This window comes from Microtus oregoni, unplaced genomic scaffold (assembly GCF_018167655.1).
Source record: "Microtus oregoni isolate MIOR12 unplaced genomic scaffold, Mior012 000016F_ref0000370, whole genome shotgun sequence".
Classification (NCBI taxonomy): domain Eukaryota; kingdom Metazoa; phylum Chordata; class Mammalia; order Rodentia; family Cricetidae; genus Microtus; species Microtus oregoni.
The window spans coordinates 35,540,715-35,562,693 of NW_024543075.1; the positions used below are offsets into that span (position 1 = coordinate 35,540,715).

At 47.5% G+C, this 21,979-nt stretch overlaps 1 protein-coding gene across 3 annotated transcripts in view; it reads left to right on the plus strand.

The window, feature by feature from the left end:
- The window catches only part of Dennd5a (DENN domain containing 5A), a 76,971-nt gene extending 59,729 nt beyond the window's left edge, over nt 1-17,242 (plus strand). For 2 of the 3 annotated variants that reach the window (XM_041666340.1, XM_041666341.1), the window contains 11 exons: nt 1,749-1,833; nt 4,452-4,536; nt 4,947-5,075; nt 9,437-9,558; nt 10,787-10,932; nt 11,490-11,608; nt 11,947-12,128; nt 12,619-12,701; nt 13,305-13,428; nt 13,999-14,167; nt 16,228-17,242. In XM_041666340.1, coding sequence (XP_041522274.1) covers nt 1,749-1,833; nt 4,452-4,536; nt 4,947-5,075; nt 9,437-9,558; nt 10,787-10,932; nt 11,490-11,608; nt 11,947-12,128; nt 12,619-12,701; nt 13,305-13,428; nt 13,999-14,167; nt 16,228-16,411 — 1,428 coding nt within the window. In that variant the 3' untranslated portion in view covers nt 16,412-17,242. The remainder of the gene's footprint in view (nt 1-1,748; nt 1,834-4,451; nt 4,537-4,946; nt 5,076-9,436; nt 9,559-10,786; nt 10,933-11,489; nt 11,609-11,946; nt 12,129-12,618; nt 12,702-13,304; nt 13,429-13,998; nt 14,168-16,227) is intronic. The other variant, XM_041666342.1, reaches the window with a different exon arrangement.
- The last annotated feature ends 4,737 nt before the right edge of the window (nt 17,243-21,979 follow it).

The following is a 21,979-nucleotide window of genomic DNA, read 5'->3' on the forward strand; positions in this document are numbered from 1 at the left end:
ACCTGCCTCTGCCTCCCGAGTGCTGGGATTAAAGGCGTGCGCCACCACCGCCCGGCCTTATTTTTATTTTTATTTTTTTTGCCACATAATTCTCAGAGAATTTCCTTATTTCAGTGATGTACTTTTAAGTGGGAGTCAAAGTAGCATCTTTGTTTAATGTATTTGTTTTGAAGCAGGGTCTCATGTAGTCTAGGCTGGCTTTGAACTCTGTACGCATTCAAGAGTAACCTTGAAGTCCTGATCCTCCCAAGTGGTATTATAGATGCGTACCACCCCTGGCTGGAGCAGTGCTAGGAATCATATCCAGGGTTTCATGTGTGCTAAGGAAGCACTCCACCATTTGACCGGTATCCACACCACTTTATGTATTTAATTTTTTTATTGGGGGGGTGTTGTTGTTTCTTGAGAAAGTGTTTTTCTGTGTAGCCCTAGCTATCCTAGAACACACTCTGTAGACCAGGCTGGCCTCAGACTCAGAGATCTGCCTGCCTCTGCCTCCCAAGTGCTGGGATTAAAGGTGTGTGCCGCCCTGCCCGGCCTTTTTTATTTTCTTCTTGAGACAGTGTCTCTCTATGTAGCCCTTGCTGTCCTTGGATATCTGATTCTTACGCCTCCACCTCTGGAGTGTAGAAATTATAGGCATGGATTGCTACAATGGGGATTTATGTGGTACTGCCTTGGTGTCTGCTGGGCAAGCACTCTACCAGCTGAGCCACATCCACAGCACTGAGATCGTGCTGTCCTAGTAGTAAGTGCTGAGATATGATAGCATCTATCATTATTACTTTCATTAAATACAAAACTGAAAGACTTTGTAAGAGTATTATAAATTCTGTTACTAACATAATACATACTATATTTTTTATCAACCACATAGGAACATGACCATGAATCTGAAATATTTGTCATCTGTGATAGTTATGAAGGCTGGGGAGATGGCTCAGTTGGTAAAAAGCTTGCTGTACAAGCCTGATGACCTGAGTCCAGTCTCCAGAACTCATGTAAAAAAAAGCTAATGGTGGTGAGTGTCCATGAGGAGGAGAGGCAGGCTCACTGGACAGCCAGTACTTGATGAACTCCAAGTCAGTGAGAGAACTTGTCTTAAAAAAACAAGATGGGGCTAGGCGGTGGTGGCACATGCACTTGGGAGGCAGAGGCAAGCAGATCTCTGTGAGTTTGAGGCCAGCCTGGTTTACAGAGTGAGTTCCAGGATGGCCAGGACTGTTTCACAGAGAAACCTTGTCTCGAAAAAACAAAACCAAAACAAAACAACTCCCAAGATGAAATTGGGCATGGTGGCATATAATTTAATTCCCGCGCTCAGGAGGCAGAGGCAAGAGAATCCCTGTGAGTTTGAGGCCAGCCTGACTTATTCATCCCAACCTGTAATGAAGGGCAAGAATGCCTTTAAATATAATAGGAAGTTTAGAAGCTGTTTATAGACTCTCATAGGCTAGGCATATGTTCTGTGGGCAAGAGCTGACCTATCTCCACCAGAGCATTTAGAGATTGTCTTTTACTTTCTTTTTCATGGGTCCTTTCCATGCCTCTTGTATTTCAGTTGGTAATCATTTCAGCTTGTTGTTCTCTTCTGTTCTGTCTCTCCTGGATTTTAGTAGAAGATGATTTGTGTACATTGTGTGTGTTTGAGGGAATTGAAACCAGACGCAGCACTAATACTTGTAGCAAAAGCTGCTGTTTGTGTGCTGAACGTCATAACAGCTGTTCATCCCTCCCATTGGTTCCAGGGGAAATCAGCTTTGTGGTCTCACCTGTTACATTATCAGGAAAACCGGCAGAGAAAACTCACATCGGGAAGCCTTAGTACCTCAGGTAAGGCCTTCTGTTCTCCTGCCCCTCGCTGGAATGATCTCGATTTCCCTGTCCAGGCCAGTGACGCTTTGGCTTTGAATGTTTTCTCTTTTAAAGATAAAGTCACCTGGCTGGAGAGATCTTGGCTCAGTAGTTAAAGAGTGTTTACTGTGGTGTTGGAGAGAGGCGGCTCAGTGGTCAGGAGCACTTGCCACTCTTCCAGAGGACCTGGGTTAGGTTCTCAGCACCCACATGGTTGCTCACAGCATATGCTGCTCCGGTTCTGGGGGACCTACACCCTTTTTTTCGGGCATGAATGCAGTGTGCATATGTACAGACATGCAGGCAAGGCAATTGTACACATAAAAGAAAAATAATATCTTTTTATAAAAAAAGCCGGGCGATGGTGGCGCACGCCTTTAATCCCAGCACTCGGGAGGCAGAGGCAGGCGGATCTCTGTGAGTTCGAGACCAGCCTGGTCTACAGAGCGAGTTCCAGGACAGGCTCCAAAGCCACAGAGAAACCCTGTCTCAAAAAAAAAAAAAAAAAAGTGCTCATTTTTATTGCAGAGAACTAGAGTTCAGTTCCCAGCACCCATGTTGGGTAGATCACAACCTGTAACTAGATTTCCAGGGCCTCAAACATCCTCTTCTGGTCTCCATGGGTACTCAAACACAGTGTAACCCCCCCCCCCCATACACTCATACACACAAATAAAAATAAAATAAATGGTTTTTAAAAAATGGAGCTCCCAGGCTAACCAAACGACTATACCACTGCAAAACAGGTTTGCTTTCATTGTCTATTAGTAGACCCCATTATTTTATTTTCTGTTTTTTTCTGAGATGGGGTTTCTCTGTAACTTTGGAGCCTGTCCTGGAACTCACTTTCTACACCAGGCTGGCCTCAAACTCAGAGATCCCCCTGCCTCTGCCTCCCAAGTGCTGGGATTAAAGGTGTGCGCCACCATTGTCCTGCTTTTTTTTTCTTAAGATTTATTTATATATATAGCCAGGCAGTGTTAGGAGGAGAGGAGACACAGAGAAAAGAGGAGTACTGCCTTGAGGAGAGGTGTTGGAGAAGGAAGAGGCTTCTGGGATTTGGCAGAGATGGTCAGCAGGGTGCCCTCTTTGCTTCTCTGAGTTAGCAGGTTTTTACCTCAGCATCTGGCTCCTGAGTCTTTATTGGAGAATTCAAATGATTGAGATTTTGTTAAAAACAACAGATTCTCTAGAAGATCAGCCAGTGCTCTTTCTTTACTGCTTAGCTTTCTCTCTAGATCCATCTCCACCCTGCAAAACAAAACAAAAACCTGTAGTTTATAAGGGACTACAGGGACCATCTAGTCCAGCTGTTTTACTTTATGAGAAAAAAACCTGAAGTCCCAAAAGGAACAGGATGTTTATAAGATCATCAACTAAGTTAATACAAAAGCCTAGGTTGGGAGCAGATCTCTGTCTGTTCATCTAGGGTCCTTCATGCCATCCTGAAGCGTTTCTTCCATATGTATACTGGTTCCTTTACAGCTGTCTTTATGTCCTCTTTTCCTCCTCCTTGCCAGAGGGAGTTTAGGGCTTTCTTTTTTTTTTCCTTTCTCTTTTTTCTTCTAATTTTGGCTCTTTGAGACAGGGCTCTGTGTATCCCTGGCTCTCCTGGAACTTGCTCTGTAGAGTAGACCAGATTGGTCTTGAACTCAGAGATCTGCCTGCCTCTGAGATTAAAGGCATGTACCACCACTGCCTGGCTTTTATTTATTTATTTTTAAACAACAAGATTTCATTGTGTTCTCCTGGCTGACCTGGAATTTGCTATGTAGACCAGATGGCCTCAAACTCACTGAGATCCATCTGCTTTTGCCTCCCCAGTGCGGGGACTAAAGATGTGCACACATGTCCAATCAGCTATTCTTAATAGTAAAGGTAAGTTAAATGGAATTTTAAAAAATGGACATGAACTTCATGCCCTTGAACAGTTGACCTTCAGGTAGCTCTGGATGTAGGTAGATAATTGGCCAAAACCCAAGGACAGACATTCTTGAAGTAGCCCCTGAGGTAGTTTGGTGCACTTTGTGGGTGCGCGAGTCTCAGAGTCCTCTCAGGAAGCCTGTGACAGTTACTGCTGAGCAATAAGTTGCAGCAAAATATTCTCAACAGCTTGGTGATGGAAATGCTAAGCTTAAACATAGGGACTGGCACCAGGTCAGAGGTGTGGCTTCCCTTCTGGAGGTCCTAAGTGTTCTGGAACAGGTTCATTCTGGAACATTCTCTTGGCACTTTTGAAGGCAGAATTGGAAGTGAGTGGTAGCTCCAGGTGGAAGTCCTGCTTTCCTGGGTCATGTTGTGATTGCACACGATGAATTGAGAGCCAGATCTGTGCTCCAGTTCCTTCTGCCACAAAATCAACTTTGCTGTGACTCACTGTGTTAAGTGGGAAGACTGCACCCTTTTTTGGCTTTCTTGAAAATTATTCAAGAATTAAATAATATGCAAAAAAAATCTAATCTCTCTTAGAAATTTAAGAATGTTTGTGAATGACTCTTAAGGTATTAATGATATACCCTACTGCTTACTGTAGAATTTGTGATTTGAAACATGAGAGAGTTGGCTCTTTGAATGCTCAGGTCTCCTTGTTGTTCCAGGAATACTTCTTGATTCAGAACGGAGAAAGTCTGATGCCAGTGCCGTCATGTCTCCCCTGAGGATCTCCCTAATTCAGGATATGAGGTCTGTCTGTGCTCATCTTGTCTCAGCTGTTGCTTGGGTGTGACACTCAACCCACAAGATCTTGGGGCTGTGAAGCATTTCAACTAACCCAGCTAATTAGGAAGTCTTCATTATTGGTCTTCGTGTAGTTTATGGTGGTTTCCCTGGTATTCTGGTGAACTGTACCAGGAAAGAAAGAGTACAGGAGAACATTTCACCACTCCAGGGTTTGGGATTAGCCTGGTTTGTTGAAACCTATATTCTCTGATCTTTCTCCTAAATTGTGAGAAATCTGTCTGGCAAGCCACATGGGAGAATGAGAGTGGCTCTCTCTCAGGGTTGTAGGGCTGTCTTGTCTACTTTCTTTGGCTCACAGGCGAGGCTATGACAGTGAGTTCATTTTCCACCCCACCCTACACTTTTTCCCTTAGGCACATCCAGAATATTGGGGAAATCAAAACTGATGTGGGAAAGGCCAGAGCATGGGTTCGACTGTCCATGGAGAAGAAGTTACTCTCCAGACACCTGAAGCAGCTTCTTTCAGACCACGAGCTCACCAAGTAAGACCACTCCACTTGGAGGAGAACAGGGTTCCAGGGTTGGCAGGGGATAAAAAGGGGGAGTGCATGTCACTGCAGCAGCGAGCAGCATGTCACTGCAGCAGCGAACAGCATGTCACTGCAGCAGCGAGCAGCATGTCACTGCAGCAGCGTGCAGCATGTCACTGCAGCAGCGAGCAGCATGTCACTGCAGCAGCGTGCAGCATGTCACTGCAGCAGCGAGCAGCATGTCACTGCAGCAGCGTGCAGCATGTCACTGCAGCAGCGTGCAGCATGTCACTGCAGCAGCGAGCAGCATGTCACTGCAGCAGCGAGCAGCATGTCACTGCAGCAGCGTGCAGCATGTCACTGCAGCAGCGTGCAGCATGTCACTGCAGCAGCGAGCAGTCAGACCCCGGCTGTGGACAAAGTCCCTATATCAGCAGAGGTGTACTACTTTCTGATCCCCTCCTCTCCGTCTGCGTGCCTAAAACCAGTGGGTCCTCCTCTTCTTCCTGGTACCTTTTGGTCATGAGGCATTTTTTTCTTCTATTTCTTTCCTGTCTCAAGAAGCAAAGGGTTGGCGAATTAAAAGGAAACTTCCAAGTTTCACCCCTTATCTCTTTTCTGAGTCTGCGATCGACCCAGAACAGCAGTTACATTTGTTTCTTCCTTGACTGAACCTTCCCACAACTTTCAGATCGCCCCTAGAACCTCTCCCTCCACACCTCCCACTAGGATAGGGAGGGAGTCCAAGGTGCTCACACTTCCCAGAGCCACCAAACCCACAGTTCATGCATCTGTGACCCCCCCCCCCACACAAGACTGTTCCAAACCCAGGAATAAGAGTTCCTTCTTTCTCTGCCTCTCAGATGACTCCCCTGTGTCCTTTCAGATAGAGAACATCTGTATTTTTGTAGCTTGTTGTTGTTGTTAGTGGTGATGGTGGTAGAGATTAAGGACCTTACACAAGCGAGGCAAATGTTGTACTACTTAGCTAGTAAGTCTTCAGCCCCAATCTTATTTTTTTTTAACCTTTAGCCCTATTAAAGAGGACATTAGCTTAAAATTCACTCAGTATACAGTACTTTCTTACTGATGTTCTGACCCTTAAACTATTCCAGTGACTAGAAAATGAGATTTGCTTTCACAGATTGCAGTTTGGAGTATAGGAGAGAGAAAAGAGTACTACATCAGCCGAGTCCCCTGGTGTTAGCCTACATGGCATTGCTATAGCAGAATACCCAATGTTGGATATTTTATAAAGAAAAAAAGATTTACTTATTTTACAATAAATGGGATGCTGGAAGTTCAAAATTAGGCAGCCACATCTATTCTACCTATGGCCAGGGCTTCCCTGGCTACATCGCAGCACAGAAAGGTAATCCCCACGTGCAGAAGGGACACAGTGCAGGGGGTGATCTCGGTTTATGTTAACCTTCTGCTCTTGTGAGCACTCACTCCACAAGAAGACCACCGTTAACCCTGCTGAGAGTGCTGCTCCTCTGGCCCAGGTGCTTTCTTTGAGGTCGTACATTTTAGTATTTTACCTCAGTATCACCATCCTGTATCTTTCTCTCCAGTACTCAGGGCTTCAACAACATGCCATGCGTTCCTCCTTTGCAGGTGTCTTCCGTTGTTCTTGTTCACCAGTGTGACTCCAGTCTCATCCTCTCTCCGTCTACCAATTGCTTTAGGACCTGGTCAGAAGTTTTCTTTACCAGAGCTTTCTTGGATGCCTGAGCTGTTTGTCCTCATGAGGCATTTGCGATAGCATTTGTTGGTCCCTCCTTTACCACTTATATGCTACGTTATCTATTTGTTTGCTGATTATTAAAGTCTGCCTACGTTGAGAAGGTGAACTGTGTGCCTTTCCCAGTGCTGTTCTGGCAGGTTGTTGAGTATCTAGAAGAAATCAAGCAGTGTCTGTGAAGTGTGTGCCTGACTGCCCGCCCAGGCAGGAACAGAACCGTCTTGAAAGAGTCAGTCTTGATAGACTATTCTTTAACCTCTGGCATTTTCAGCTCGCTGCTAAGACTGTTGGTAGCTTGGAGGCCGAAGAAGGTGGAGGGGGCCTTATATTCATGAAATTCATTGAGCCATAAACTTTAGAGGAACAAAGTAACATCCCTGTTCTGAGTCCAGGTCTCCTTGACTTCTCCGTAGTGACTTCCTGCTGGTGTGTAGTGTGCACCCCCCTTACCTTGACCTCTCCGTGGTGGCTTCCTGCTGCTGTGTTGTGCTTCCTTTACCTTGAAACTGCTGTGTGATGTATGGTTGCAATTGTCCTTCTACTCTTTTATTTTTCCTCCTTAAAAAATGACAATATTGCCGGGCGGTGGTGGCGCACGCCTTTAATCCCAGCACTCGGGAGGCAGAGGCAGGCGGATCTCTGTGAGTTCGAGACCAGCCTGGTCTACAAGAGCTAGTTCCAGAACAGGTTCCAAAACCACAGAGAAACCCTGTCTCGAAAAACCAAAAAAAAAAAAAATGACAATATTCATTTATTGTGCCCGTGTGTGTGTGTGCACACGTGGGTGTGTAGATCAGAGGACAACTTCTTGTGTGTGTGTGTGTGTGTGTGCACACGTGGGTGTGTAGATCAGAGGACAGCTTCTTGTGTATGTGTGTGCACATGAGGGTGTGTAGGTCAGAGGACAGCTTCTTGTGTATGTGTGTGCACATGAGGGTGTGTAGGTCAGAGGACAGCTTCTTGTGTATGTGTGTGCACATGAGGGTGTGTAGGTCAGAGGACAGCTTCTTGTGTATGTGTGTGCACATGAGGGTGTGTAGGTCAGAGGACAGCTTCTTGGTGTTAGTTCTGTCCTTTCACCATTGGAGGTGTCAGGGTTGAACTCAGATTTCAGACTGGGCAACAGGCCCTTTTACTCACTGAGCCATCTCACCACCCTGCCTCCTGTTTTCTTTCTCCCCCTGCTCTTTGAAGAACATTGGCTTCAACAGTCTTCCAGTCTCTTCATATGTGCCATTTCTTTGTCTCTGTCTTACTTGCTTTCTCTCACTTGATCTCACCCACTCATGCTTTTAGTCACCTCTGAGCAGGTGACTTTCATCTCTGCAGCTTGTAGCCCTGCCCATTCTTCTGAGTTCCAGTCCTGCATTTATTTCCATTAGACCATAGGAATAACTTGGAGAGAATAAAGCAGGCTTCACATCCCATGGTTAAGTTCCTTCCAGGTTTGCAATGTCACTACTGTTCTCTATGAACATCTTGACATCTTCCCCACCCTCTCCCGACATCCACAGTCCAGAGTAAAGTCAGTTTTGATGCCACTGTTCTGCGCCCTCTAAAGAGGCCGAGTCCTTAGCTCCCACTTTCCCTGGCTCCTTGCTTTTTTTGCTGCTCTGTTTTATTTTAGTCATCATCCTCTTTTCAACCTCCCACCACACCAACTAAAGTTCCTAAAATTGGCTGTACTTCCCCTTTACTTCTAAGGCACAATGTAGAAACCCATTACTTAACAAAGCAAATTGCAAGTCATTAGCTTGAGGGTGTAGGGCCTTCCTTTGTTTTGTTCTGGCCTAACTTTCCAGCCTTATTGCTACTTGATTGGTTCTGGGCTCTCAACTCTAATCACTCTGATTTCTACACTTCCTTTCCCTGTGAACATCTGTCTGGTGCTGTTCTCAAGACCCCTCTTGATCTGAAAACATTGCGGGACTAAGCTCACTGTCTTTTAAATTCCTGGAAAGATCCTTTCATCTAGTAACTTATTATATGTATTGGCATTTACCCAATAGAGGGCAAACACTTCCCTTCTTAGGACCTGTGGGTAGCTGGTGGTGATTGTAGTGTGGGCAATTAGAATAGTTGTCTCTCCTTTTCTCTGTATTTCTCTTTGACAAGGGCCTGAACACTATGCTCTCAGCATCTCCCTTTTTATGGAAGGTACCATTGTTGTTAAATCCCAATTAGGCAAAGGAATTGGCCTTTGGTGTGCTGTCTCTTACCTGTAAGCTGGGTCTGAGGTAGGAGCCGGACCCTACCCTGCACCACCTCTGGAAGGCGGTATTCTGACTCATACTTTCAGGTCTGTGGAAGGCTTGAGATGTAGCCTGGTAATGAATGGACACCACAGACCTTGTGCCAACAGCGTTGTGTTACCTCTGATGGACTGCAGACCAGTCCTTGGTTTAGCAAAGGAGACTCCATGTGACAGTAGAGTAACATCAGCATGTGATTTCGTTGGACCTGCTGCAGCTTAAGTTCTTTTCTTGTACCCCAGCCTTTACACAGTGCTCCCGAGGAGCTTGAGACCTGACATCTCCTGCTTCCTCACCCATCTGCTGTGGGAATGAGCTTGCTTAGCTTCTCCCCTCTCCCTGGCTGGGATTGATGTGTGGATGTCTTGCTCTAACAGGAAGCTGTACAAGCGTTATGCCTTCCTGCGCTGCGATGATGAGAAGGAGCAGTTCCTCTATCACCTGCTCTCCTTCAACGCGGTGGACTACTTCTGCTTCACCAATGTCTTCACCACCGTCTGTGAGTAGCTGCTCCACTCCCCACGGCCTGCGCTAGCAGCTTTGCTGTCTTTTTTTTTTTGAAAAAGAGTCTCACTGTGTAGCCAATCCTCCTGCCTCTGCCTCCCGAATACGTATATGCACCTTCACACCTGGCTTTCCTTGTATTTCTGTTTGCCTCTTGTGTCTGTGGGAGAAGTAGGGGGTGTAGCTCCTTCTGGATGACTGTTTTCTCTGAACTTTGTCTTCTCACGGCAGTGTTGTTCCAGACTCTGCTCTTGGAGCTAAAGGAATAATTGTGCCAGGAACTACATTTACCTCCTGCCCTACACACTACAGAGTGGTGCCTCAGCATCACAGATTTGTGGTAGCCTCAAAAAGAAAGATCTCTTCCTTAAGTAGCAGGAAGAACTCCAGTGGCAATAGGTGACTTTGCTAGCCCTGCCCTAACTCACTGTATTCCTGTGAGCATTATATGTCCCTGCTGGGGCCTCACTCTCCATTCCTCCAGAGGAGGAGAGTTCAGAATATTCTAAGGTCTTTAACCCTCATCCTTGTCTGATGCCAAAATTCTTTCTGTACTTGGTAGCCTTTAGGTTTGCTTCCCAGCTCGGCTGCCATAACTCATGCTCTTGTTCTGCCTTTGCCGATCTTCCCTTGCAGACACTGGGGCTGTGGGCTTGATAGGATTAGCACTGAACTGGAGTCAGAAGACTGTTTCCCTCTCTGTGGCCTGCGAAAGAGAAGTGGAAGTTGTGTAAACGCTAAGATCATTATTGGTGTGTTATTAGGGTTTATGGGTCAGGAGACTGCAAAGTACTCTGAGAGGGAATTCAGTTAGAAGTTGGTCACATTTAAAACTGAAATGGGGGCTGGAGAGATGGCTCAGAGGTTAAGAGCATTGCCTACTCTTCCAAAGGTCCTGAGTCCAATTCCCAGCAACCACATGATGGCTCACAACCATCTGTAATGGGGTGTGGTGCCCTCTGCTGGCCTGCAGGCATACACACAGACAGAATATTGTATATATAATAAATAAATTTTTAAAAATAACTGAAATAGGCTTGCTTTTTTATTGGACAATAACCCTGGGAATAGTGAGAGCAAGGCTGACATTTGAAGCAGCCAGGGGCTGTGCAGTGCACAGCAGGTACTGCACTCACGCCAGTACACCTGGAGCGGGCCAGGGTCCCTCCCATCAGGTGGGAGATTCCCAATCCCCACCAGTACCTCTTTGACTTCTCTAACAGTGATTCCATACCACATTTTGATCGTACCAAGCAAGAAGCTGGGGGGCTCCATGTTCACCGCCAATCCATGGATCTGTATATCAGGAGAACTGGGGGAGACACAGATTCTGCAGATCCCCAGGAATGTGTTAGAGATGACTTTTGAGGTATGTGTTATCTGGGGGTCCCAACCCAAGAGTGTGGGGACCCAAGTTTGTAACACCTGAGGTGGGAGATTTCTGCAGGACTTTGTGGAGGTCTTGTTTCACAGCCTGTGTGACAGCACAGGACCTGTTCTGAGACAGTCTGAGGCCAGGACCAGGGCTGACCTGAGGGAAGAGTCTGAATCTTGTAGTAGTCACTGGCTAGAAAGAGTTTGTGGGAACTCATCATATACTTCCTTGTACTGGGGTGGAGTGGGGTGTTGTGAAATTCCCCAGAGTTCTTTCAGCTGTTACACACAGGTATTTGTTAAGCCTCAGGACCACCCTCTTGAGTGGCTTGACCTCAAACTCTGGTCTTCTTCTAAGGTTAGCATCTTCTTTCTCAGCCATGAGCTGCCTAGGAGACAAACCTGGCAGTAGATGGAGCTGTGAGCTCTGCTCCTGTAGTTGCTGAGCCTGCCCCTGCTGGGCAGCAAGCAGCCAGTCAGATTTGTACTGCCAAGGATTGCCACTCTCAACTCCGGCTTTTCTGACCTGGCTTCTTTTCTTTACTCCCTCAGTGCCTGAACCTAGGGAAGCTCACCACTGTCCAGATTGGCCATGATAATTCTGGGCTGTATGCCAAATGGCTTGTGGAGTATGTGATGGTCAGGAATGAGATCACAGGACACACCTACAAGTGAGTGACTCTGAGTGCACCCAGAGCTGTCTTGTGTGAGTGAGGAGGAGCTTCTCAAGGAACCTCTTGAGGGTTGACTCTGCCTTGTGTACTTGAAAGGTACAAGATGGTTTCCAACTGAATAAACACGTGTAACATCTCTGGACACGTGTCCCAAGTCACCCAAGTGACTCAGGTAGTTCCAGTGATGGCACACTGTGGGACAGAGAGTCTGGGGAGCCCTTAGTCTGATTTTGTAACGTGCCTCTGTGGATTGGCTTTGTTGATGGCACTGCTGAGCATCTAGGGAGGATCCTGGAGAAATGAGCAACTCTTATGGGCCATTGTTTTACTTCCAGGTTCCCCTGTGGCCGATGGCTGGGGAAGGGTATGGATGATGGAAGCCTGGAGCGAGTGCTGGTTGGGGAGCTCCTCACCTCCCTCCCTGAGGTGGATGAGAGGCCTTGTCGGACTCCGCCCCTGCAGCAGTCCCCCAGTGTCATCCGGAGACTTGTAACCATCTCACCTAACAACAAGCCCAGTAAGTAGAGGATGTCTGCCAGTCCCAGTCCCAGCTGTGCAGCAGCCCCAGGAGCCACCACTGCTGATAACACCACCTTCTCTCTTGATCATCACGTGTATGTGGTTCTTGCCTTGGAGACCTGGAAGAAGAATCTGATGTGCTCCTTTTTTCCATGTGCCTGTTGGGGAGCAGGTGTCTTTTCTGGCCTCCCCTTTCCTGGTGATCGTTCACAGCCAAGTCATGGCTCTCTTAAGGAAGCCAAGAATCCCAGAGTAAAATGGAAAGTAAACCTGGCCAACATCGCATAGAGATAGAGTTCTCTTAGTTATGACTTTGCCCTTAAGATTTTGGGAAGAACTCTCTCTGCAGAAGTAGGTGGGCAAGAGTCTCTCCTTTCTAAGTACCCACTGTCTTGCTTATCCAATCCCATGGGCCTATCCCCTGTGTCCTCAGTCTCCTCCTTGGTAACCTCTGAGACTACTTAAGGATGTCTGCTTGATTTTCTCAGAGCTGAACACTGGGCAGATCCAGGAGTCCATTGGGGAGGCAGTCAATGGCATTGTGAAGCACTTCCATAAACCTGAGAAGGAGGTGAGCCTTCCTGTCCTCCAGCCCAGAGCCTTCTGAGTAACGGAGTCATCCTGACATTGCAGTCACCTTGTTAGCTCTTCAAGGGCCATGCTGTGGCTAGTCCAGAGTCATCAACAAGGGCTTCTGGGTCCTGGAGTTCATTATGGAGCCCATCCTCCTGCCTCCACTTCCTGAGTGCTGGGATTATAAGGCGTGTATTACCATGCCTAGCCAGAGTCCAATACAACATTGCCTCACCTTCTTAGGGATGGGGCAGACACCTTCCTTCCTCAGGGGCCTTCTGATGACTGAAAGGAGTCTGTAGGGCTCCCAAGTAAGCACAGCCTCTTTCTGTCTTTTCTGGATTTGCTTGTGTCTATCCAAAAGACGACTACACTGGCTTTGTGCACTGTTGGGCCATGTCCTGTATGTGACCCCACTCCATCACCTGCCCTTCAGGGGGTCCTCACCAAGAGTATGCCGTCCACTATGGTTAGTGCTGGACAACAGACAAGAGTCTTGTGGTCTTCTGCTTCATCCTGGCCTGGCTGTGGTTTAGGATGCAGTGAAGGGAGGGCAGCCCAGTTAAAATCTGCCTGTCACTCACCCTGTTTTCTCTCTTAGCGTGGCAGTCTGACGCTGTTGCTTTGTGGAGAGTGTGGTCTTGTTTCAGCCCTGGAACAAGCTTTCCAGCATGGATTTAAATCACCCCGGCTCTTCAAAAATGTCTTCATTTGGGATTTCCTGGGTGAGCTGGTCTAGTATCCGAGAATGGGAAAAGCATGTAGATATGGAGGTCTTATCTGTAGCATGTAGTCTAGCTGTAGAAGCTAAATTAGGCAGCTCTCAGTTAGGTCTGCTCTTTGTTAGCCCTGGTTTTCTTGGAGGGACTGCTGTGAGCACTCTAACTCCATGCTCATCCTTTATGAGCTCTAGACAGAAGAGATTCTAAGCACCCTTTATCTAAAACTGGCTTTTCCCCAAGTCTTCACCCTCTGTCCCTGTAGGTCCAAAAGAACAGTAGAGACTATTGAATCCCAAGTTCTGTGTGGTCCCTACTGGAGAATTTTTTATCCAGGACACAGTCCTTAGAGCTTTCTTGTCTCTTCAGACCAGGGAAAAAAATACCATGTTTATGCCAAGGGCTACATAAATAAATTTTAAAAACTAGAAACATTATTTTTAAATATGCACATTGACATCAGAATACTTGTTTTATTCTCTTGAAGCTCCCTGTATTGGCTTGGAGAGTCCCACAGCACGTGACCTGTGGAACGGGTTTTGGGGAGCCATTGTCACACTTTTCTGTTCTTCACAGAGAAAGCACAAACCTATTATGAGACGTTGGAGCAGAATGATGTAGTTCCCGAGGAAAACTGGCACACAAGGGCCCGCAACTTCTGCCGCTTTGTCACTGCGATCAACAACACTCCCCGAAACATCGGCAAGGATGGCAAGTTTCAGATGCTGGTGTGCCTGGGAGCCAGGTACTGCAGGGACTGGAGTATTCCGCAGGCAGTCCTGAGATCACAGCAGCAGGTCTGCCGTGTGGGGTGGGCGCTGAGGCACCTGGGAGGACTCCTCTAGGCTGTTACTTCTGTCTGTCTCCTGTGTGTTTGTGGGGCTCTCTGAAGGAGAGTGTAGATAATCAGGGACAGTGGAGGGCTTATTTTGATGGAAGATTTAAAACCACTCCCTTGGGGAAATTAAAAGTAAATACAAGTAGTTATTTTTTTCAATAAACATTTGAGTGTCCTAGGCCGTATGGAAGTGGTAAGAAGAAAGTGGAACTGGGAAATTTACTTGTCATGTTAAAAAGCTAAATTTAATTTCGGCAGAGGCAGAAGGATCTTTGTGAATTCCAGGCCAGCCTGGTCTACAGAGAAACCATGTCTCAAAAAGGGGGGGGGGCAGCAGGAATCCATGAGTGAGCCCTACTAGAGAGGAGAGTCCAGGGAGTACAGGGAGGGGTGGTATTGATGAGGCTCTCGTGGAAGGAAATGACAAGTAGGATGAGAGAAGGGCAGATTAGGAAGCACACTTCAAAGAAAGTTAGGGGCCTCAAGGCCTGAGATGGAGAACATCCCTCCTGTATCAGGACCGCAGTGCGTGATGAGAAGGCTGAAATCGTGTGGCTCTCAGGTCATGGGTGGTGTGCATCGGAGTGGACATCACTGAGAGAGCACAATGGCCAGGGAGACTGGAGGCTGTGGGTGTCCTGGTTAAATACAGACTCTCAGCTGAGCACTGTGCTGCACGGCTGAACCCCAGCTACTGGGAAGCTAAGACAGGAGGATTGCTTGAGCCTAGAAATACAAGGTCATCATGAGCAACAAATTGAGACCACTATCTCTACAACACAAAAGTAAAATAAGATGCTGGAGAGATGGCTCAGTGGTTAAGAGCACCTTTTGCTCTTGGAGAGGACCCAAGTTGGGTTCCCAGTACCCACATGGGCACTTAACAAAAGTTCTAGAGGATCCAAGACCCTTTTCTTTCCTTCCTGGCATTGTATGCAGGTGGCACACAGATGTACATGCAGGCAAAATACCCATACACACATAGAAGAAAGTAAAAATGAAAAGTAGATTCTAGAACCAGAGTTACCAGGTTCATGTCTTTGGGCACATCTTACTTTTCTCTGACCTTGAACAAGCTATTCACAGTACCTACTAGGTGGAGATGATAATATCCTTGGCTAGCCTGGCGGTGGGGATGCATGCCTTTAATCCCAGCACTCAGGAGGCAGAGGCTGGAGGATCTCTGTGAAATCAAGGCCAGCCTGGTCTACAAGTGCTAGTTCCAGGACGGGCTCTAAAGCTACAGAAAAACTCTGTCTTGAAAAACAAAATCAATCAATCAATCAATCAATCAATCAATCAATCAATCCTGGGCTATCATAAAAACTAAATCTCACCAGGTGGTGGTGACAAACATCCTTAATCCCAGCAATCAAGAGTCACAGGCAGATGGATCAAGGCCAGCTTGGTCTACACAGAAAAAATCCTGTCTCAAAATCACTTACAAACCAACCAACTAAACACCCACCAAACAAATAAGCATAAAAAAGCCCTAAACCTCTTGCAACTGTCCTGGCACGTGAGAAATGTGTCTTAGCATTTCTTCCTGGTGGTGTTAGCTGGAGGGACAGAAGTGCTCTGGGACTTGTGTTTTTTGGTTTTTTTTCTTTTTTTTTTCCTTTTTTTTTTATTGAGAAAAAAAAATTTCCGCCTCCTCCCAGCCTCCCACTCCTCCCCCCCTCCCCCTGGGACTTGTGTTTGACAGAGGGAAGGAACACTCACTTCAGCCTAGTAACTGGTATGTGCTAAGGTTGTCTAGGGAAAGTCAGGTGACAGGGATAGCTGAGTTGGGTTGTTTTCAGGCTGAGCAGCTCCCAGCGGAAGGCAAGCTTCTTTAGGGAGGGAAGTGGGGCTATGGGGAAGTGCTAGCTTCATCATCTTTAGACTTAGCTCAAGGATCCCCCTTGGCCTTGTCCTGTTTCTCTTTTCTCTGGCTTTGACCTGTCTGGACCACCCCACCCTTGCAGAGATCACCTCCTACACCACTGGATTGCCTTGCTGGCCGACTGCCCCATCACTGCACACATGTATGAGGATGTGGCCCTGATCAAAGACCACACACTTGTCAATTCCTTGATCCGAGTGCTGCAGACCCTGCAAGAATTCAACATCACACTGGAGACGTCCCTCGTTAAGGGCATTGACATCTGACCTCCCAGCACCAGCCAGCAGCAGGACCCAGAAAGATTCCCTGCAGCTCTGCCTCTTCATCCCAAAGGAACCTAAGCATTTGTAAGGGACAAGAAGAGATGTATACTTACTGTAAAAAGAAAACTAGAGGATTTTTGGAAAAAATAATCTATTTTAGAGTTTATTTGCTGATCTGCTTTTTACACACTTTCATGAGAAAGAGTGACAGGAAGAGGGAGCGAGGTTGGCGCTGCTTATTTTGAAGCGGGTGCCCTCCCTTGCACGGCCACGCACTGGGAGCCTGTGGCCTCCTGGACTGAGCCTGCACACACGTGTGGGGCTATTCCACATGCTGCCCCGTCACGTCGATGAGGCCATTCCACATGGTTTTTAAACTAATATTTTCTATATTCACATTATTCTGAATATCTGGCTTTCATGGGCCACGCACAGGTGTGTGAGCGGGAAAAATCTGTGCTCCAGTCAAAGGGAGTCAGCCCCACATCTGTTCCTCTGCCTTCCCCCTTTTTTGGTCAGTATTATTTGGGAAGGAGACATGCCAGGACATGTCATTGTGCCGCTGTCATGCAGAAAATCATGTTTCCTGTGGGCACAGAGTTGCACAGAAGTAAACATGAGCATGTTTTAACAAGTTTGTCTTTTCTTCATCTATCTTATTTATTTAACCTGCCATTATGTGTTTTAAGTATGTTTTTCTTTTTTTTTCCTCTTTAAGAAAAGGAAAAGCTTGTCACAGTCTAACTGACTATGTTATTACTGTTAAATTTATGTTGTTTTGCAACTTAGAAACCAGCTACAGTATGGCCCACTTAATAAAACACCTGAGACAAACCTCACTGGTCATTGACTTTTGTGGGAGTGTGTGGCCTGCCTGAGAGCCAAACTCTGCATCTCTCTCTCTGTAGTAATAAGAGCGTTGGGTGCCATTTGTTGTATTAGGACCGGCGGGGCTGCGTCCCCAGCACCCTGGCCGCCTGCTAGCTTATGCCCCGAAATAATTACATGGAAACTGTATTCTTTTAAACACTGCTTGGCCCATTTCTATCTAGCCTCTTCTAGGCTAATTCTCACATATTAATTTAGCCCATTTCTAATCATCTGTGTTGCACCCCAAGGTGCGCTTACCGGGAAGATTCTAGCCTACGTCCATCCTGGGTTGGAGCTGAATCACGTCTGCCCGGGAGAGTGGAGCATGGCGTCTCTGTCTGAGGCGTCTTACCTCACTTCCTCTTCCTCCCAGCATTCTGTTCTGTTTACTCCACCCACGTATGTTCTAAGCTATGAGCCCAAGCAGTTTGTTTATTACTTAACCAATGAAATCAATAGATTGATATATGACACTCCCACATCACTCTCCCCAGCTGGCTGGGGTCTGTGGACTGCCTAGGAGCCCCCTGAGGACCTGTGTCCTTGGACCTTCCTTTCCTCCGAGGTGCCTTAGGCTCTCATAGCTAATTCAGTGATGAAGGGGGATGTGGGAGGAGGAGACTTGGCCAACCTTACAAATTGTCATGTGATTGATGATGAGAGACTGAGTGGGAACAGAGAACACGGGTGGCTTTGTGTGTCCTCCGGTGTGTGTGTGTGTTTGTGTGCAAAAGCTCTTTAGTGAAGGGTTTACTGTGTCAAGTGTGACAGTGGGAGAGCCTTAGGACCCTACTAACCAGCTAAATTTTTCTTTTTAAGTATGGCTTCTTTGTCAGAATGTTCCAGAAGCATGGCCTGAGCACATACAGCCCTCACATCAGCCACTGTTCTCTTCAGTGTTCTCATGGTTCTGCACATATGCTCTGCGTTCCCTTGGCTGTTGTACCCACATGTTGGGGCGACATTTGTCGGTTCCTGCGTTCCAGGGTAGGGGCGTGTGGGTTAGAAATGTCAGGCAGAACAGAGATACAAAAGAGATACAGAGACGTAGGACAGTACTGGGAGGGCAGTCCAGTGAATAGTGAATGCGCCATGTTAATTCTTAACAGTCTTTAAATACCCCAATCCACAGGAGGGGAAGAAAGCTAAGGACTTATTATGATACAATGAACAGACAAAATGGTTACTATCTTAATACCCTAAAACACCAAGTCCCCACACCCTAGGTCAAGATATCCTGTCAGTAGTCACACCTAAATCAGATCTCCTGCCAATAACCTTGAAGGAGTAAGAGCAGGCTTAAACTCTGACCTTTGGTCCAGGTGGGACGGACCCACTTCTGTGGGCTCCCACACTCTGCCACCACCTGTACGTTGTGCGGTGTTTACTTTAGGAGGCACCTGCTATGACGTCATCTTCAGACTGTGGCCCACCCCAGGGCCACTCCTGGACTGAGCACCTCTCCACCTTCCGCCTGGCAGCTGAGATAAGGAAAGAGGAGACTTAGGAGAGCCACGCTGTGGTGTCTTGCCAGCAGGGGGCATGAGCGGGCTACGTATTGAGACTTCAGTTCTTTTGCAGCTTAGGGAAGGAAAAGAGGAGAGACTGTGTCTTTGGAGTACAGAAGGAGAATTTCTGGCCCCCTACAAAGGGTAGCATGAGGCTCAGCTGTGTGTGTGCATGCTGTGACCAGGCACACTCTGCAAAGCAAGTGTAAATTATTCCAGGTTTCGGAGGAAAGCAAGGCCTGGAAAAGCTGAATTTCTTGCCCAAGGCTATTTGCTTCTGATGTCAGCTTTATGAAGGGGAGACTTGATTGGCTTTGCTCACCAAAGTGTGCTGTGTTTGGAATAAGTGACTTCATGGGTCATACGATTCAGACCAAGGGTAGGCTTCATTACTTCCCCAAACCTCAGAAGCAGACATAGGCCAGTAATAGCGTCGGCATCCTACGGATGCTATAAAGGTTGACTATGTCAGGCATGGGCCAGTGACACGGCTCAGCAGTAAAGGTGCTTGCTGGTGGTGACCTGAGTTCAGTCCTGAAGGAGAGAACTGACTTCTGCTAATCACATACATGCCCTATGGCACGCATCTGTATGTGCATACACACACACAAGTAATAAAAAGAAATGTCAGGTGTGTGCCAGTGTCTGCTCTTGCTGTTTCCCTGTGTTACATACTGTCTCTTCCTGGTGTAGAGATGACTGAAACTCAGGCGAATGGTGGTGGGAATGTGACTCTGGGGAGGATCGGAACTCACTGCGGCATCTGCTCTGGGCAGCAGGTATCCGGGGAGTGGTCCCTACATGCTGTGTGGGCAGTAGGAGCCAAGAGGTAAGGGAGCACCAGTGGGTTGGAAGCTTGGAGCAGTTCAGAGGTCAGCCTGAGCAGGGGAGAGATGCAAGTTCATGGGTTCCCTTGTCCACAAGGTCAGGGAAGGGACCTACGGGTATGGATGCTCAAGATCTGGGGACTGATGTGGAATTTCCACATGCTGGAGACCAGACATAATGCAAGGACCGGCGTTCTCAGCACGTGTTTCCACCGTGAATGGTCCTGCTCTTGGCCCTCCTTGTTTCACACGGAAGTTAGAAATGGTAGCGGGTGAAGGTGAGCGTGTGTCTGTCATGTTCAGCCTCGACCAGCAAGGATGACGCAACACCCGGAGCTCTTCTTGCTAGCAGTTTATTCAGGACCTTTTTTCTCTTCCCCTCTCTCTGGGCAAACCTCTCCCAGCCCTTAAAAAGGCATGGGCTACCAACCCCGGGTTGTCAGGTGGGCACTGCCCATAAGTCCACGCATATGCAAGCAGCTGACAATCATTGCATGATAATAGCATAAGTCAGGTCTTAGCCATAATTAGGAGCTGGTTATCAGATGTGGCTCCATGCAGCTCGCTACAGTTCCCCCTTTTTTGTAAAGCAACAGGTAAGAGTAGAGGTCTGATCTCTGTTAAAAATAGAACATGTACTAGTGTCTGTCCAGGTGTCATCCACTCAGAGAACACTAGACCTGTCCAGTGTCCTTTTATAGAGGGAGTTAGACACCAACCCACATGCAATCCGACTTGCTCTTCTTGAGGCTGATAATATGCTTACCTCAAGTGCAGTGCGCTAGCCTCGCATCCTGTGCTCAAATATAGATAACCAAGCTTGAGGGGACTGTCCTGCTTCAATGACCATGAAGGCCTGAATGATCACAACTGCATTGCAATGCTGTGAAACCCTTATGTGACAAATGCACCATAGGCATACCAGGGAGGCAAGCACCATTAAGCTTGTTAGGGCTCTTATTCCCGCCCACTCCCTCAGATGATCCATGGAGTGATCCAGGAAGATAGTTCTTCTGCCAGGCTGGTATCCATGCGTTTGGAGTTCACAGTCACCATCGTCACTCTCAGTTTTTTCAGTTGTTGTTCGAATTCACCAGACCAATTACCTAGACAATTCTTTAAATTTTTCATATCACACACAGCCCCAGATACTTCCATTTACAGTCAAGCTGAGCCAATTGCCAGAGGACATCTGAGTCATGGCCACAGCTGTGGCTGTGCTTGCGGCGGCAGCAAGGGCAGTCAGAACTGGTAGCAGAGGGGCCAGCACAGAGGAGAGGAAGGGGAGGCAATCTTGCTTTCCCCTCCCTGGCTTTCCTCTGCCTGCTCCTGTCATTAGGAGTGGCTTTGCCATGACCCCAGGAGCAGTCAGAAACCACTGCTCCTTCAGCAGTCCCCTAAATAACATACCCCAACTGCCATACCCCCGTGGCTCATTTATTCTTGTCAGCTGAGTGCATGGAAGACACCTTCTCCCTCGTGCACCTCTTTGGCTTCCCTAGCAGCCCAGCTGATCCTGCTTCGGCTCTGAAAGGGCCCCGCTTAAACCCTGTTTTAGGGAATTTGGGCGTTGTCTGTCTGGCTACTTCCTGCTGAGCGGGGACGTTGCATTCTTCCAGGTTTTTACTGCAATTTACTGCCATTTTCTAGCCGAGCTCGGGCAGAGGCGAGACTCCACTTCCCCACGGAGCTGTAAGGTGGAGGCCTGGCTTCTGTGCCCTGAGGCAGGTCCCGGGTGTTTACAGCCTTGAAGCCGCAGCTGCTCACACTCCACTGCAAACTCAGGAGGTCTCGGTAATTCAAACAACACGAATCTAACTCCCTTCCTTAGCGTACCTTGTTCAGCAGCAAAATCCAGATCTCTACCAAGCTTGTCCCAGGATGACACATTAAGATTGCCAGAGACAGCAAACCAAGGAGCAATTGTGTCACATTCAGCCAAAAACCTCTCCAATGCACTCCATAACAGCTCGTTAAGAGCCAGAAAAATCAGGTGTGATGTTGAAGCGCCCATTCTAAAATCCCATTCTTCCTTTTAGTCTCACTTTGACCCGTCCACTTTGGTCGTGGCTCTGCTTTCCCGCTCTCCCTTTTTTACAGGTGAGAGCATAAAACCCGCTTTTTTTCACGGATCCCCAATGTTTACCTGAGGATTTACTGGTGCACCCCCTGACTGCAGCAAGTTCTGGGCTCCATGGAGAGAGGTTTGGAGGTTCCCCGTACGGGCCACCAACTGTTGCGGCTCTACCTCGACCCGCAAGGAAGACGCAACACCCGGAGCTCTTCTTGCTAGCAGTTTATTCAGGACCTTTTTTCTCTTCCCCTCTCTCTGGGCAAACCTCTCCCAGCCCTTAAAAAGGCATGGG